This window comes from Thamnophis sirtalis, unplaced genomic scaffold (genome assembly GCF_051295495.1).
Source record: "Thamnophis sirtalis isolate CommonGarterSnake01/CBP01778 unplaced genomic scaffold, rThaSir2_p1.2 scaffold_2, whole genome shotgun sequence".
NCBI lineage: Eukaryota > Metazoa > Chordata > Lepidosauria > Squamata > Natricidae > Thamnophis > Thamnophis sirtalis.
In genome coordinates this window covers 6,541,940-6,557,338 of record NW_028261382.1, presented here as the reverse complement: position 1 = coordinate 6,557,338, position 15,399 = coordinate 6,541,940, and the positions used below count along the sequence as shown (strand labels likewise).

Below are 15,399 nucleotides of genomic sequence, written 5' to 3'. Positions count from 1 at the left end.
GATGATCGCTCGAGGCAAGAACGCATCAGACCTCTTCCCAGCTGTGGTCAAAAATGTGGCTTGCAAAAACATTGAGGTAAGTCATCTTGTGCATGCATTACCTGTGTCTACACATTGCCCTAAACCAGTGTTTCTCAACCTTGGCAACTTGAAGATGTCCGGACATCAACTCCCAGAATTCCCCAGCCAGCTGGGGAATTCTGGGAGTTGATGTCCGGACATCTTCAAGTTGCCAAGGTTGAGAAACACTGCCCTAAACCGAAAAAGCAGAAGTTTGTTTGGAACAGATGATATTCTGTGACTCTGTGGCGTGTGGTTAGCCAACTGTGGCTTGCGGCTAGTGCAACATACACACTTAGCCAAGGAGAGGCAGCTGCGGGGGTTTCTCTGCTGAAGATGCTTCTAATTTTTGGATATGTTTCAGCAAGGTGGAGAATGTCTTAGATCAGGGATCCTCAAACCATGGCCCACAGGCTGGGTACGGCCAGCCAAAGTCATTAATCTGGCCCGTGTGGGACCATGAGGCTGCCCCACCCACATTGCCCCACCTACCTGCTGGCCTTTGCCTACCTTCTGGAGGCCAAAAATGGGAAGTGCGGAGGCCTTGCCTCCCCAGCCAAGAGAGAGTGAGGGAGAGAGAGGACGGGAGAGAGAGACAGAGACAGAAAAGAGAAAAAAAGAAAGAGAGAGAGGGAGGGAGAGAGGGAGGGAGAGAGAGAGAGAGAGAGAGAGAGAGAGAACCTTATACACACTCTAAGGCAGCCACATCCCTTCACTAACCTGCTTTCCACCTCCAGTGGCATAACAAATTAGAGTTTAATTTGTGTGTATTATTTGGACTGCTAAATTGGCCATGCCCAGCCAGTCATATGACCACCTAGCCACGCCCACGCAGCTGGTCTGCCCCCTCCCCAATTGTCTGAGGGGCCGTGATTTGGCTCCTTGTTTAAAAAGTTTGAGGACTCTTGCCTATTCTATTCTATTCTATTCTACTCTATTCTACTCTATTCCCTACTCTATTCAACTCTACTACTTCCAATTCCCTATTCTATTCTACTCTACTCCCTACTCTATTCAACTCTACTCTACTTCCAATTCCCTATTCTATTCTACTCTATTCCCTACTCTATTCAACTCTACTCTACTCCCAATTCCCTATTCTATTCTACTCTATTCCCTACTCTAGTCAACTCTACTCTACTTCCAATTCCCTATTCTATTCTACTCTATTCCCTACTCTATTCAACTCTACTCTACTCCCAATTCCCTATTCTATTCTACTCTACTCCCTACTCTAGTCAACTCTACTTCCAATTCCCTATTCTATTCTACTCTACTCCCTACTCTATTCAACTCTGCCCTGCTCTACTCACACTGGCCAATAAAGAATTCTACTCTACTCTACTCTATTCTATGGTGTGTTCTACTCTTCACCAAGGAGAAGGGTTGATAGCTGAAAAAGAACAGAAGTTCTTGGTTCCTGCCTGATCCTTCTGCTATTTTCCTGCCAGGTGAAGAAACTGGTCTACGTCTACCTTGTCCGATATGCAGAAGAACAGCAAGATTTGGCCTTATTATCGATCTCAACTTTCCAGCGAGGACTCAAGGTTGGTCATTGAAGATGCTCATCGGACAATCCCTCTTCTAGTGCATTTGCCTATACAGAAGGTCTTCGAATTATGACTGGAATCGCCACTACAGTCACGATGGTCATAAAGGGATCCGACCAGACCCGATTTTGTGACCTTTTATTTGTGGCAAACGCAGCAGTCTGTCATTAAGCAAGCCCATTATTCACTAGGGGCCAGCAAAACCGTCATAAATAGGGGTCACACGACTCTGTAAATGATTGTAAATGAGAGCCGGTTGCTCAGCACTCAAAATATGGTCACATGGCTATGGGGTAGCCCCCGATGTTGGGAAACCTGGTTGTAAGTAGCTCTTGGGATACCTGTTGTAATTTCGAACTATCACTAAGCAGCTGGTCCACAGGTGGTATTCTACCGGTTTGGATTGGATCACCCGAACTGGTAGCGGAAATTGCAAGTGGCTCCACCCACCAGCGCCCGGCTCTATGGAATCCCATTTAAGCCCCTTTTTTTCACCAAAAAGTGCATGCGCGGAAGGATCTCAAATGTGCATGCACGCACATTTGCGAACCGGTAGCGAAGGGAAGTGTATACCACCCCTGGTTGTAAGTCAAGGACTAATTGTAATGGGGAGGGGGTGGAATGGGATGTCCGAATGCATTGAGCACTGGAGGCGATTTCCTCCGATTTCCAACAGGTTTACCCGTGTCCTTATGAACGCGGGGTTAGCTTGAAATCTTCCAGCTGGGAAGAACCGTTGCCTGGAAAGTCTCTTCCGAGACTTGAGTGCAGTGGGTAGAGTGCAGCACTGCAGGCCACTTCAGCTGACTGCTAGTTCAGCAGTTCAGCGGTTCAAATCTCACCAGCTCAGGGTTGACTCAGCCTTCCATCCTTCCGAGGTGGGTAAAATGAGGACCCGGATTGTTGTTGGGGGCAATATGCTGACTCTGTAAACCGCTTAGAGAGGGCTGAAAGCCCTAGGAAGCGGTATATAAGTCTAACTGCTATTGCTATCTTCCCAATTTCTTCTTGGAAATTCCAGGATCCCAACCAGCTGATTCGAGCCAGCGCCCTACGGGTCCTCTCCAGCATCCGTGTCCCCATCATTGTCCCCATCATGATGTTGGCCATCAAGGAGGCAGCCTCGGACATGTCTCCGTATGTGCGCAAAACCGCAGCTCACGCCATTCCTAAGCTGTACAGGTAAGGGGGAATCTCTTCAGAACCACGGTTTGGCTGGGCCCATTGCAACTGGTTCCTGTTGAGAGATTTGGGCAGCAGCCAGGGGTGCAAATGCCAAGGTCTTTTGAGGTTCCTTGGTCTAGAGGCAAAGGCATCAGGACTAGAAACCAGGAGATGGTGAGTTCTAGTATCTCCTTAGGCCTGAAAGCCAATGGATTGATTGGGCCAATCATCAGGAGACTGGCAATTCTAGTCCCACTTTAGACATAAAACCCAGCAGGTTGATTTTGGGCCAATCACCAGGAGATGGTGCGTTCTAGTCCCGCCTTAGGTCTGAAAGCCAGTTGGTTGACTGTGGGCCAATCACCAGGAGGTTGTGAATTCTAGTTTCACTTTAGGCATAAAACCCAGCAGGTTAATTTTGGGCCAGTCCCCAGGTGATGGTAAATTCTAATCCCGCTTTAGGCCTGAAAGCCAGTTGGTTGACTTTGGGTCAATCATCAGGAGGCTGTGAATTCTAGTCTCACTTGAAGCACAAAATCCAGGGGGTTGATTTTGGGCCAATCACCAGGAGATGGTGAGTTCTAGTCCTATCTTAGATATGAAAGCCGGCCGGGTAACTCTGGGCCAGTCCCTCTCTTTCTCAATCCAATCCACCTCACAAGGTTATTGTTGTGGAGAAAATAGGAGAAGAGAGTATTAGAGAGCTGAGGTGGCACAGTGGTTAAATGCAGCACTGCAGGCTACTTCAGCTGACTGCAGTTCGGCTGTTCAAATCTCACCGGCTCAGGGTTGACTCAGCCTTCCATCCTTCCGAGGTGGGTAAAATGAGGACCCAGATTGTTGTTGGAGGCCATATGCTGACTCTGTAAACCGCTTAGAGAGGGCTGAAAGCCCTATGAAGCGGTATATAAGTCTAACTGCTATTGCTATATATTTGCTGCCTTGGGTTTTTTGTAAACATCATAAATGCAAGGTTTAAAAAAAATCTAAATCTAATCAGGTAGATATAAGTGCTAAAGCAAATGATCAAGAGCCTAGCCAAGAGCCTAGGTGTTAAATACTGTATTACAGTGTGCTTGGCTCACATCCTTATGCCTGCCTATTTGCACAGGGGTGTGCAAAATTTCTGGCTGAGGGCCACGTTTGTTCTTTCAAAAGTACGCAGGGAGGTGGCTCCCCACAGCATAACAGAGCAAGGGCAAATACACGAGAAGGCAGGTTAAAAGCTAAATAAATATGGGTTGAATAAATACATTCATGTTCATTGAAGACAGTCAATACGATTTCTCTAGCGTGTTTAAAGATAATGTGTTTTGTGGTAAGGAATTGGGGGGTAACTGCCAAAGCTTTTGAGGGTGTAATGTGGTCCAGTGGTGAAATTCAATTTTTTGTTAATACCAGTTCTTGGTGGGTGGCGGGGCAGGGGAAGGATACTACAAAATCTTCATTCCTAACCCACTCGGGGACTAGTCAGAGATGGTGCTTGCCGGTTCTCTGAACTACTCAAAATTTCCGCTACCAGTGCTCCAGAACCTGTTAGAACCTGCTGGATTTCACTCCTGATGTGGTCCTAGATTTTACTGTGGGTTTTTGTGCCTTAAACCTGGCTGTTCCGATAGGCCTGGGGCTAAAGAGCTTTTGCCCCCCCCCCCCTCGAATGGTATGGTTGTTGTGTGCTTTTAAATTGTGTATTGTTCTGTTCGTCTTTTATTTAATCCCTTATCTGTACCCCCTTCCCTGACTTGGATTGTGAGCCGCCCTGAGTCCCCTTCGGGGAAAAGGGCGGCATATAAATGCAATAAATTCAATTCAATTCAATTCAATTAAACACACACACAGAGAGCAAATATACAGATATGTGTTTCTGTGTGAACGAAGGGATGAGGCAGGCGTGTGAATTTCAAACAGTGAATCATGTTTAAATGCCTCCCAACGTGAAATAATTCATATCGTGGTAGGACACAGTATGTTGACTCAGCTTTTAGGGAAAGGTTTATGCACCCAATGGCTTTGTCTGTTCCTTGCAGCCTTGATTCAGACCAGAAAGACCAGTTAATTGAGGTCATTGAGAAGCTGCTGGCCGATAAGACCACGGTGAGTAAGACTGTCTCGGGAGCGGGTGGAGATAAGGGAAGAACATTGAGAAAGAAAGAAAAAATGGATTTGGAAAACGCTATACCAGTGGCATCTTGAGATAGCATTTCTCAACCCTGGTGGACTTTAAGATTAAGCATGGTCTTCAACTCCCAGAATTCCACAGCATGCTGAGGAAGGCATTCTGGGAGTTGAAGTCCATGAACTTTTAACATTCATAAAGTTGAGCACGGCTGTTGTAGATTGACAGGTTGCCCCAAGTGATACTGTTTGGATTATGCGCTGCGGTGGCACAGTTAGTTAGAATGCAGGGCTGCAGGCTACTTCTGCTGACTGCCGGCAGTTTGGCAGTTTGAGTCGCACCGGCTCAGGGTTGACTCAGCCTTCCATCCTTCCAAGGTGGGTAAAATGAGGACCCAGATTGTTGGGGGACAATAGGCTGACTCTGTAAACCGCTTAGAGAGGGCTGGAAAGGACTGTGAAGCAGTATATAAGTCCAAGGGCTATTGCAAAAAAAAAAGATGCTATTGCAATAGATAGATGGATGGATGGATGGATGGATGGATGGATGGATGGATGGAGGTAGGTAGGTAGGTAGGTAGGTAGGTAGGTAGGTAGGTAGGTAGGTAGGTAGATAGATAGATAGATAGATAGATAGATAGATAGATAGATAGATAGATAGATAGAGATAGATAGATAGATAGATGAGAGAGAGAGAGAGAGAGAGATAAGATAGATAGATAGATGATAGATAGATAGATGATAGATAGATAGATAGAGAGAGAGAGAGAGAGAGAGATAGATAGATAGATAGATAGATAGATAGATGGATAGAGATAGATAGATAGATAGATAGATAGATAGATAGATAGATGATAGATAGATAGGTAAGGTAGATAGATAGATAGATAGATAGATAGATAGATAGATAGATAGATAGATAGATAGATAGATAGATAGATAGATAAATAGATGAGCCATGGTGACACTGTGGTTAGAGAGCAGTACTGCAGGCTACTTCTGCTTCCTGTTGGCTGCCTGCAATTTGGCAGTTCGAATCTCACCAGGCTGAAGGTTGATTCATCCTCCCATCCTTCCGAGGTGGGTAAAAGAAGGACCCAGATTGTTGGGGGGCAAACATGCTGACTCTGTAAACCGCTTAGAGAGGGTGGTAAAGCCCTGTGAAGTGGTATATAAGTTTAAGTTCTATTATCAGGCGCTGGATAATCATAAAATCTCATGCTTCGTTTTTGTGTTCAGGCTGCTACAAGAATTTAAGGAAGGATGAACTGATGGGGAAGACTAAAAAAAAACCCCTGTTTTAAAAAGAGACTTATAGTCCCTTTGTCTCCTTTAATAGGACCAAGGAAGAGCCTTCTCACAATTGTTGAAAACATCTACAAAAGACCCTTGTTTCTCTGCTCTGAAACCTGCACAGGCTCTTAATGTGTGAATTGTGTTCTCTGTCTTCTTGTCCAGTTGGTGGCTGGCAGCGTGGTGATGGCATTCGAGGAAGTCTGCCCTGAGCGCATCGACCTGATTCACAAGAATTACCGCAAGTTGTGCAACCTGCTGATCGACGTGGAGGAATGGGGCCAGGTGGTCATCATTAACATGCTGACCCGCTATGCCCGAACCCAGTTCCTCAGCCCCAACCTGAACGTGAGTCAAGGAGCGGGTGGCATAGGAGTCCCTCTATCACGGGTGTCGAACTCGATTTCATTGAGGGCCGCATCAGGGTTGCCTTTGAGCTTGGGGGCCTAGAGGTCGGCATGGCTGGGTTGGGCGTGGCCAGCTCGATGTCACTCGTTGAGGCTCCGTTTTTGGCCATGATAGCCCCCAGCTCTCTGCCAGCAAAGGTGGAGCTCGGGGGTGCGTGGCCTGCCTGGGCTCTCTTTTCTCTGGCAAAGGGTTGCAGGAGGCTGTCGTGGCCGAAAACAGAGCTCAGGAGGGCCGCAGAGAGACACCATGGACCAGTCCTTCGCTGTTTCCAGGGCGGCCCCGTGGGCCGGATCTGTCCCCCCCCCAGCCTTGAGTTTGACACCCCTGCCTTATCAGATCCTTTAGTTACTAGCTCCCTGAATAGGATGTGGTGCTTTATCCCAGGGGTCACCAACCTTTCCGATCTCAGGGACCACTAAATTCATCATTTTGAATCCTGCAGACCACTAATGTGAATTTTTAAAAAGGATAAATAGCATTTAGTGCAATGTAAAAAATGCAAATAATTTTTCTGTGGACCACCAACATTTTCTCCATGGACCACTGGTTGGTGACCTCTGCTTTATCCAAGCACGATTCTCAGAAGCTTCTTTTTAGCAAGATGTATTGAGGTGGGTTGGAGGTTAGAAAGCCCATGTTCGAGACCCAAGTGCTGCCATGGGGCGGGGTGAGTTCCCATCCTTTGTTCCAGCTCCTCCAGGGGACAATAGTGAAATTCAACTTTTTTTTACTACTGGTTCTATGGGCGTGACTTGGTGGGCGTGGCAGGGGAAGGATGCTGCAAAATCCCCATTCCCACTCCACTCTGGGATCTGCCAGAGGTGGTATTTGCCGGTTCTCCGAACTACTCAAAATTTCCACTCCCGGTTCTCCAGAACCTGTCAGAACCTGCTGAATTTCACCCCTGGCTGGGGATATGAAAGGACCCCCTCCCCACAGGCAATGGTGATGTCGCCAGCTAATCCTTTCAACCTGGAAGCACGTCAGTGCTTTTGACACGATGCAATTGAGATGGGAAGGGGTAGTGTGGTGGAATGCAGTCTGGATTCCCTGAAGGGAGGAGCCGCATTCCAGAGGAGTAAGAAATGGCGAAGTCTGGTTGGGAGGGGGAAAAAAGAGTCAAGAAGCCATTCTCAGCATATATGTACAGCGAACGCCAACAATTGCTTTGGTCTGGCGCGATTTCTGTCTGTAGGTGAGGAGAACAATAAAGGACATTTCTCAGAAGTCACTTCCCAAGTCTTTCTTGGTTCTTGGGGCCTGACAGGAATCCCTTCAGGGACAAGAATCCCACGTATTTTCGACTTGGAATCGATATACCTCAGAGGGACATTAGAACGGAAATGTTCCGAATCTCTTTTTCAGAGACTTAATGGTGCATTGGAGAAAAGGAGATCTCAACAAACCGGTTGTTTACATTCCCTGAATCTTTCTCAGTTAAAACATCCAACATCCGTAATATTCTCAGGGTGACCGGGGTCAGAGTTATTAGCTGTGTGAACTTGGACCGTCCACATTTCAAGGGCAGCTTACCTGCTTTTGCGCAAACCTGGCCCCCCTGCCCCCAAGGCCTTGTTATGTTCTTAGAACAGGATGTCCCAATTCACAATGCATCTTTGACTTGAATAGAACAGAGCCGAATAGCTTGTGATTTCAAGAAGCACAGTTGTCTTTGTAGACTTGGTGAGTCAGGCCATCCCTACTGAACCAACATGTGATTGATTTGTTCTTGGGAGTATATAGTCTCAGGCCTGCCACCATCTTTTCTTTTGGGTCTTTGGCCTGCCACACTGTATACTATTATTCTACTATGCATTTTCTATTGGGGGAAATTGGGAGGGGAGGATTGTACGGAGTTAGATGATAGGTAGTGTTGTGGCCCGGCAGGTGCCGTTGGAGCTGCCGCCAGACTCCGACAGCGAGAGGACTTATGAGTTGGCCTTGGAGGAGGTGGAGGACCCTGGACAGGGTGTCGACTCCGAGCAGGGCGAGGAGAGACTGGTTGGCCACCAGGTGGCGGCAGAGCATTGGATCAAAGGGAATGTTTCAGAAAACATTTGGGAGTTGTTTCAGGATGCATGCAGACGAAGGGCTACTCAACGGAAGAAACACTTCGGTAATTGTAGGAGATGATTGTGCTTAGCTGATTAAAATCCTCCCCTGAGTATAAAAGAGACTGTTTGTGCCACGCCCTGGTTGCAGGAGTCAACGTTCTCGTTCACGTTCATGATTCAGAGAAACCAACTTGGATAAGTGGTTTGCTGTGAGAAGCTTGTTTACTTGCTGCCAGAGAGCTTATCTTTGTTTCTTTTGGGCTTGTAACCAGCAAGAGCCGGGACTGATTAAAACGTTCTTTCGTATGTCTGTTTGGCTTTCTTCCTGAACCGAGAAGGTGGGGGTCAGAACAGGTAGCCATAACAAAATTCTTTCTAGAAAGCCAAGGTCATCCTTTGTCTTTGCACCTGACCGGAACTGGATGGGTGGAAGCTGCCAGTATGGCAGTGGAAGATTGGACCATGTGATGGACTTGTGGGTGTGTGGGGGGCAAGATTTTGAACTTTCATTTGGGTGGGGCAAACCGGGGAAGCCTTCAGATTCGGGTTTTCCCAGTTGTGCCAACATGGCTCTCCTAATAAATTGGAACTTTGAGCAATACATGGATTGGATTCCGATTTAATTTTAGATGTTATTTGGAAACCTGACATATAGCATATTATACAAAATAAGCCATTTGATTTCACATAACAATGGGGACTCGATCAAACGATCAGGTTGATGGCTCAGTGAGCCCAGCTAAAGGAGTGATATACTGTGTTTCCCTGAAAATTTGACCCACGAAATAAGCGCTTGGCCTTATTTTCAGGGAGGTCTTATTATTTTTAAGGTGCAGGAGGTGGTGAGCGTGGTCACCTCATGGCTGCTGCTGTGTTGCAATATTTTAGGGGAGGGCTTATTTTAGCGCATGCGCTCAAAAGCTCGATGGGGCTTATTATCCAGGGAGGTCTTATTTTCAGGGAAACCGGGTAGAGCAGTTTTAGAAGTTGCTTGCAGATTGGGGGGAGAAAGGACCCCACCACACTCAACCTCAAATACCTTTTGTTGTTTTTCCGAGGGACAGGAATCTCTCCTAGAAGAGAGCGCCGAGAAAACCTTCTACGGGTCCGAAGAAGAAGATGCCAAAGACGACAAGGCCAAGTCAACACCCTTGGCCAAGCGCAAGCTTTACGTGATGGACCCCGACCATCGGCTACTACTGCGCAACACCAAACCCCTGTTGCAAAGCCGCAATGCTGCTGTGAGCCCTTTTCTTGGGGTTGGGGGGGGGGGAAGCTCGCCTTGAAAATTAAGAAGCCCCCATCCCCTGTCTTGGGGGAGGGGGTCATCAAAATGGGTGAAAAAGAAAAGGAGAAAGGGAGGTAGACCCTACGGAAGGGTGTTTCCCATAGTCATGCCAATTGAACTTGAAGGGACGTGCCATTTTGTGGCTGCCCTCAGAAAAGGGGGCAGGGCCAATAGGAAATGGGTGGAGCTAGCTGGACCCAAGTGAAAATAGCAACAGCACTTAGACTTATAGACCGCTTCACAGTGCTTTACAGCCCTCTCTAAGTGTTGAGCCGAGGTGGCGCAGTGGTTAGAGGGCAGTACTGCAGGCCACTTCAGCTGACTGCTAACTGCAGTTCGGCGGTTCATATCTCACCGGCTCAAAGGTTGACTCAGCCTTCCATCCTTCTGTGGTGGGTGAAATGAGGACCCAGACTGTGGGGGCGATATGCTGACTCTGTAAACCGCTTAGAGAGGGCTGAAAGCCCCATGAAGCGGTATATAAGTCGAACTGCTATTGCTATTGTGGCCCACCAGCAACCAGCAGAGCTGGCAGCAAATTCAGACAGGGAGGAGGTTGGGGAGGAAGATGGGCCAGTCCTGGAGTCTGGGGAAAGCTCTGATGAGGGCTCTGTGTCAGAGGCAGAGAGGGGGCCAGAACCGTATGCCAGTTATCAGCTGCCTTCAGAGTCAGACATCAGTGAGGCAGAGGAACAGCTGGAGCCTGTTCCCAGTGTGTGCATGTGCAGAGTTGCAGATGAAGGGAGCAGCTAAAGTACAGGGGGAGACTTGGGAGTGAGGCCACAGGTGGACGATGAATGGCCCCTCCCAGAATAAATAAAAGAGGAGCGAAAGGGGAGTGGAGTTTGCAGGAGACAATTTGTTTGCTAATCGGTTAGCGCTGGTGGGCCACAACAATGATGACCACCTCTGTTTTCCAGGTGGTGATGTCAGTTGCTCAGCTCTACTTCCACCTTGCTCCCAAGGCTGAAGTTGGGGTCATTGCTAAGGCCCTGGTCCGTCTCCTCAGAAGCCACAGGTCTGCAGATGTTTCCTTCCCACTTTCTACAACCCCAGAATCTCGTTTCCCTTTTTCTGATGTGTTCCTTTCAGCAAAGTGGCCAAATCAGGGCATTTCTGCCGGTTTCCATCAACTCTGGACTGCATCTTATTTTGTCACAATGGACGGTCCCTTAGAAAGAGAGAAAATACCAGGAGGCCCATTTTCCCCCCTCCTGGAGCCTCTGCACTTCCCTTGCACCCAAAACGGGCTGCATGGAGACTCCTGGAAGGGGAGGGCTGGTGTGAGATGGGCCTGGCCAGCCAGGGGTAGGATTCGGAGCTTCTGCGAATTGGCCATAATGTTAGCTATGGGTTCTCCCAAACCAGTGGTGGGTTTCAAATTTTTTTAGAATCTCTTCTGTAGGTGTGGCCTGCTTTGTGGGAGTGGCTTGCCAGCCATGAGACTGAGTGGGAGTGGCTTGGCAGTCATGTGACTGGGTGGGCGTGGCCAACTTGTAAAATGTGGTGAAACTCACGTAACAACGCTCTTGCTTAGCAACCCAAATGTTGGCTCAGAAACTCTGGAATTTGAAGCACGCAAGTTCAAACTTGACAGCTTTAAGACTTGTGGACTTCAACTCCCAGAATTCCTCCTCTCGCTTTTCATCTTGATGATGTGCGGACGGGCGGTGGGAGGGAGCTGGAACCGGTTCTAAACGGCCCTGTAGATTTGTGGAACCTCTTCTATAGAAGAGGTTGGATCTGGCAGGAACCCACCCCTGTCCCAAACCCGGGCAAACTCATAGCAGCCCACCCCCTCTGGTCACATCCATCAGTTTAACAAGCTTTTTTCTCAAAGTCGTACTGTAGTACACAGGTATCCCAAGTCCTGTCTGCTGGCTAGAAATGGGGATTGTAATTCCATCACTTCTGGAGAACGATTGAGGAAAGCAGATATTCACTAACATTCTTGTACAAACTAAGAATAATCCCATTTTTGATTATCATCAGGACAGTCCAACCTGATTAACGACTGTCCGTCTGTCTGTCTTGCAGTGAGGTTCAATATGTAGTGCTTCAGAACGTGGCCACCATGTCCATCAAGCGTAGGGTGAGTCCCTCTTTCCTTGTCTAGCTGGGAATTGTTGACATAATGTGGGTCCAGGTTTTGTTGGAGGGCTCCCACGCCCCACTTATTCCATTGGTCAGAGAGGGAGCAATTATAAATCCCTGAAGAGAATCTTTCTTTGATTCCTAGAAACCCAGAGAATCTTACAGAATTTATAAAACTGAATCTGTTTCTCTCTCTTCCTCCTCTTCCTCCCCACCCCCCGCCTCGCTCTCCAGGGAATGTTTGAGCCCTACCTCAAAAGCTTCTACATCCGATCAACTGATCCCACCCAGATTAAGATCCTCAAGGTACAATATATTACTAAATAAAATATTTACTTAAAATATATCGGTTTCCAAACAGCTCATTTTCTTTTCTTTTCAAACTATCATCCTTGCTTTTCTGCCTGCTCAAGGAAGCAGTGATATTAAAAGACATTCAAACATTACCTCTTCTGCTTTTTCCCCCCTATCCTGCCAGCTGGAAGTTTTGACCAACCTGGCTAATGAAACCAACATTTCTACCATTTTGCGGGAGTTTCAGGTAATATATAGAATATTTTTTTTTAAATAAGATTTTATTGGTAAAACGAAAATACAACATCCATAACTTGTAGAAAACAATACAACTACATTTCGAGATATTCCCATACTATCAAATCATATAAACATCAAAGGTTAGGTATCTTATTCCTTCCCTCCCTCTTCTCTTCCCTCATTTCTTCTTTTCCATACCCTTTTCTTCCCTCCCCCCCTTACTTCCTTCTCCCCTGCCTTCCCTCCTTTCTTTTCTCCTTTCCTCCTTTCCTTCCCTCTCCTTTCCCTCCCTCGATCCCCCCCTCCTTCTCACATACCTTCCCTCCTTCCCTTCCTCTTTCCCTCCTCCTTTCTTTTCTCTTAATCTCCCTCTTTTCCTCCCTCCTTCCTTCCTTTCAACTCTCCTTCTCTCTTTCTTTCCCTCCCTCTTTCCCTCTTTACTACCCTCTCCTCTTCCCTCCCTCCTTCCTCCCCCTAATTTTTTTTTAGCCCAGAGTGTTCCCCCACCCCACCTCGGGGTATAATGTACATGATAATGAACTTTTCTATCCGAAGCAATTTATTTCTCTTTGTTTTGATACATTTTGCTTTCAAATGTTGGTTTCTTCTCTTCCTCCAGACTTACATCCGCAGCATGGATAAAGACTTTGTGGCAGCCACAATTCAGGCCATTGGCCGTTGCGCCACTAACATCGGCCGAGTCCGGGACACCTGTCTCAACGGACTTGTTCAGCTGCTCTCCAACCGAGATGGTGAGGTCATGCGCTTAGAAACGACATAAAATCTTGCAATAATGTGGACAAATCACGGAACATACGTATGTGTATGTGTGTGTGTGTGTTTGTTTGATAATGCTCCAAAGATGATGGAACCAGGTGAAAAAATGAATAGAACAGTGATGCAGGCAATTTTTTTTTAAAAAAAGTAATTTTTATTTAACAAGTCCCCCCCCCCCAGTTTTGTAACACAACTGTCATCTTTGCAACATTTCTGCATTGGTATACGTAACATCCGTTATACCTCAATTTTTCCCTTTATATCCATACGTGTATACACACAATACAATACAATAGCAGAGTTGGAAGGGACCTTGGAGGTCTCCTAGTCCAACCACCTGCCTAGGCAGGAAACCCTATACCATTTCTGACAAATGGCTATCCAACATCTTCTTAAAGAGTTACAGTGTTGGGGCATTCACAACTTCTGGAGGCAACTTCTGTTCCGCTGATTAAGGGTTAAGAAAGGGAGGCCAGTATGTGGCCCGTTGCCATGTTCTTCAGAGCAACTTGAGAGACCGCCTGCTGCCAATTACCTCCCAGAGACCCAATAGATCGCACAGGGTCGGCCTCCTCCGGGTTCCATCCACCAGCCAATGCCATCTGGCTACGACCCGGGGGAGGGCCTTCTCTGTTGTAGCTCCGCCCTTTGGAACGAACTCCCCGCAGAGATTCGGACCCTCACCTCTCTCCTGGCTTTCCGAAAAGCCGTTAAGACCTGGCTGTGCCGGCAGGCCTGGGGTTGATGAGCTCCCTTCCCCTCTCGACAGGTGTGGTTGTTGGTTATTTTAAATGTCTATTTCGTATTGCATGTTCCCCTTCCCGTTGGAGTTGTTCGCCGCCCTGAGTCCCTTTTAGGGAATAGGGCGGCATATAAATAAAATGAAACTTCAAACTGTTGTGAAGTTGCCTGTGATGTCTTTTTTCATATCTCCTGAGACTTTTATCTCATTTTTCTCTTAAGAGTTGAGCTGGTCTGGTTTATGTCTTACCTTTCTATTTTCTCCATCATCCTACTTAGAACTGGTGGTGGCCGAGTCGGTGGTTGTCATTAAGAAGCTTCTACAGATGCAGCCATCTCAACACAGTGAGATCATCAAGCATATGGCCAAGCTGACCGATAACATCCAGGTTTGAACAAGAGCTGAGGAAGAGCCTCTACTTGAGTAGCATGCGATGGACCATGAGAGGATGAGGAAAGCCCAAATGTCACTTTCTTTTGTGTATAGGTTCCCATGGCCCGGGCCAGTATCTTATGGCTGATTGGTGAATACTGTGAACATGTGCCCAAGATTGCCCCAGACGTTCTGCGCAAAATGGCCAAGTCCTTCACCAGCGAGGAGGACATTGTGAAGCTGCAGGTCATCAATCTTGCAGCCAAACTTTATCTGACCAACTCTAAGCAGGTAAGATTGTCAGAGTGTGCACAGTGTGACTAGATGAGACAAAGGCTATATACATACATGGATTTTAGTCAAATCTTAGACAACAACAATCAGCAATTACAGCAGGGAAGCACATACGGAGAGAGAGATATGTCCCAACAGGGCCTCTTTTTATTACAGGCTCTTAAAGTGATATCAGCCCAAAAACCTTGCTTACTCATTCCCAGCATTACATCATCACGGCAGCTGGTCAGCTTTTAAATCATTATCCTGACAAAGGCCATTTCTAAAAATGACCAGTGTAGTGTAGGTTGGTACCTAAAGGTTTTAGCAATAGCAATAGCAATAGCAGTTAGACTTATATACCGCTTCATAGGGCTTTCAGCCCTCTCTAAGCGGTTTACAGAGTCAGCATATTGCCCTCAACAACAATCCGGGTCCTCATTTTGTCATAGACTGGTCAAGGAGATACATATCAAATGCCTCCTAACTTCCAAAGTAAAACAACACATAGGTAGACATGTTTTATACTGGAACTATTGCACATCTTAGGATGATAGTTAAACATTTCAAAAAGGGCCCTCTTAATATGCAACAACTTTCCAATCGAGGGTTCAAATTTCAGATGGTATCCCTGGTATCCAGAAAGGTTTGGAAAAAAAAAAAAAACGAAGTCCA

The 15,399-nt window shown here is 46.9% G+C and overlaps 1 protein-coding gene across 4 annotated transcripts in view; it reads left to right on the top strand.

The window, feature by feature from the left end:
- AP3B2 (adaptor related protein complex 3 subunit beta 2) overlaps positions 1-15,399 on the top strand; it is a 54,408-nt gene that overhangs the window by 14,666 nt on the left and 24,343 nt on the right. For all 4 annotated transcript variants that reach the window (XM_087704150.1, XM_087704151.1, XM_087704149.1 and 1 more), the window contains exons 3-15: positions 2-76; positions 1,512-1,607; positions 2,632-2,792; positions 4,802-4,868; positions 6,348-6,530; positions 9,709-9,885; positions 10,853-10,950; positions 11,970-12,024; positions 12,261-12,332; positions 12,505-12,567; positions 13,180-13,312; positions 14,358-14,467; positions 14,566-14,742. In XM_087704150.1, coding sequence (XP_087560276.1) covers positions 2-76; positions 1,512-1,607; positions 2,632-2,792; positions 4,802-4,868; positions 6,348-6,530; positions 9,709-9,885; positions 10,853-10,950; positions 11,970-12,024; positions 12,261-12,332; positions 12,505-12,567; positions 13,180-13,312; positions 14,358-14,467; positions 14,566-14,742 — 1,467 coding nt within the window. The remainder of the gene's footprint in view (position 1; positions 77-1,511; positions 1,608-2,631; positions 2,793-4,801; positions 4,869-6,347; positions 6,531-9,708; positions 9,886-10,852; positions 10,951-11,969; positions 12,025-12,260; positions 12,333-12,504; positions 12,568-13,179; positions 13,313-14,357; positions 14,468-14,565; positions 14,743-15,399) is intronic.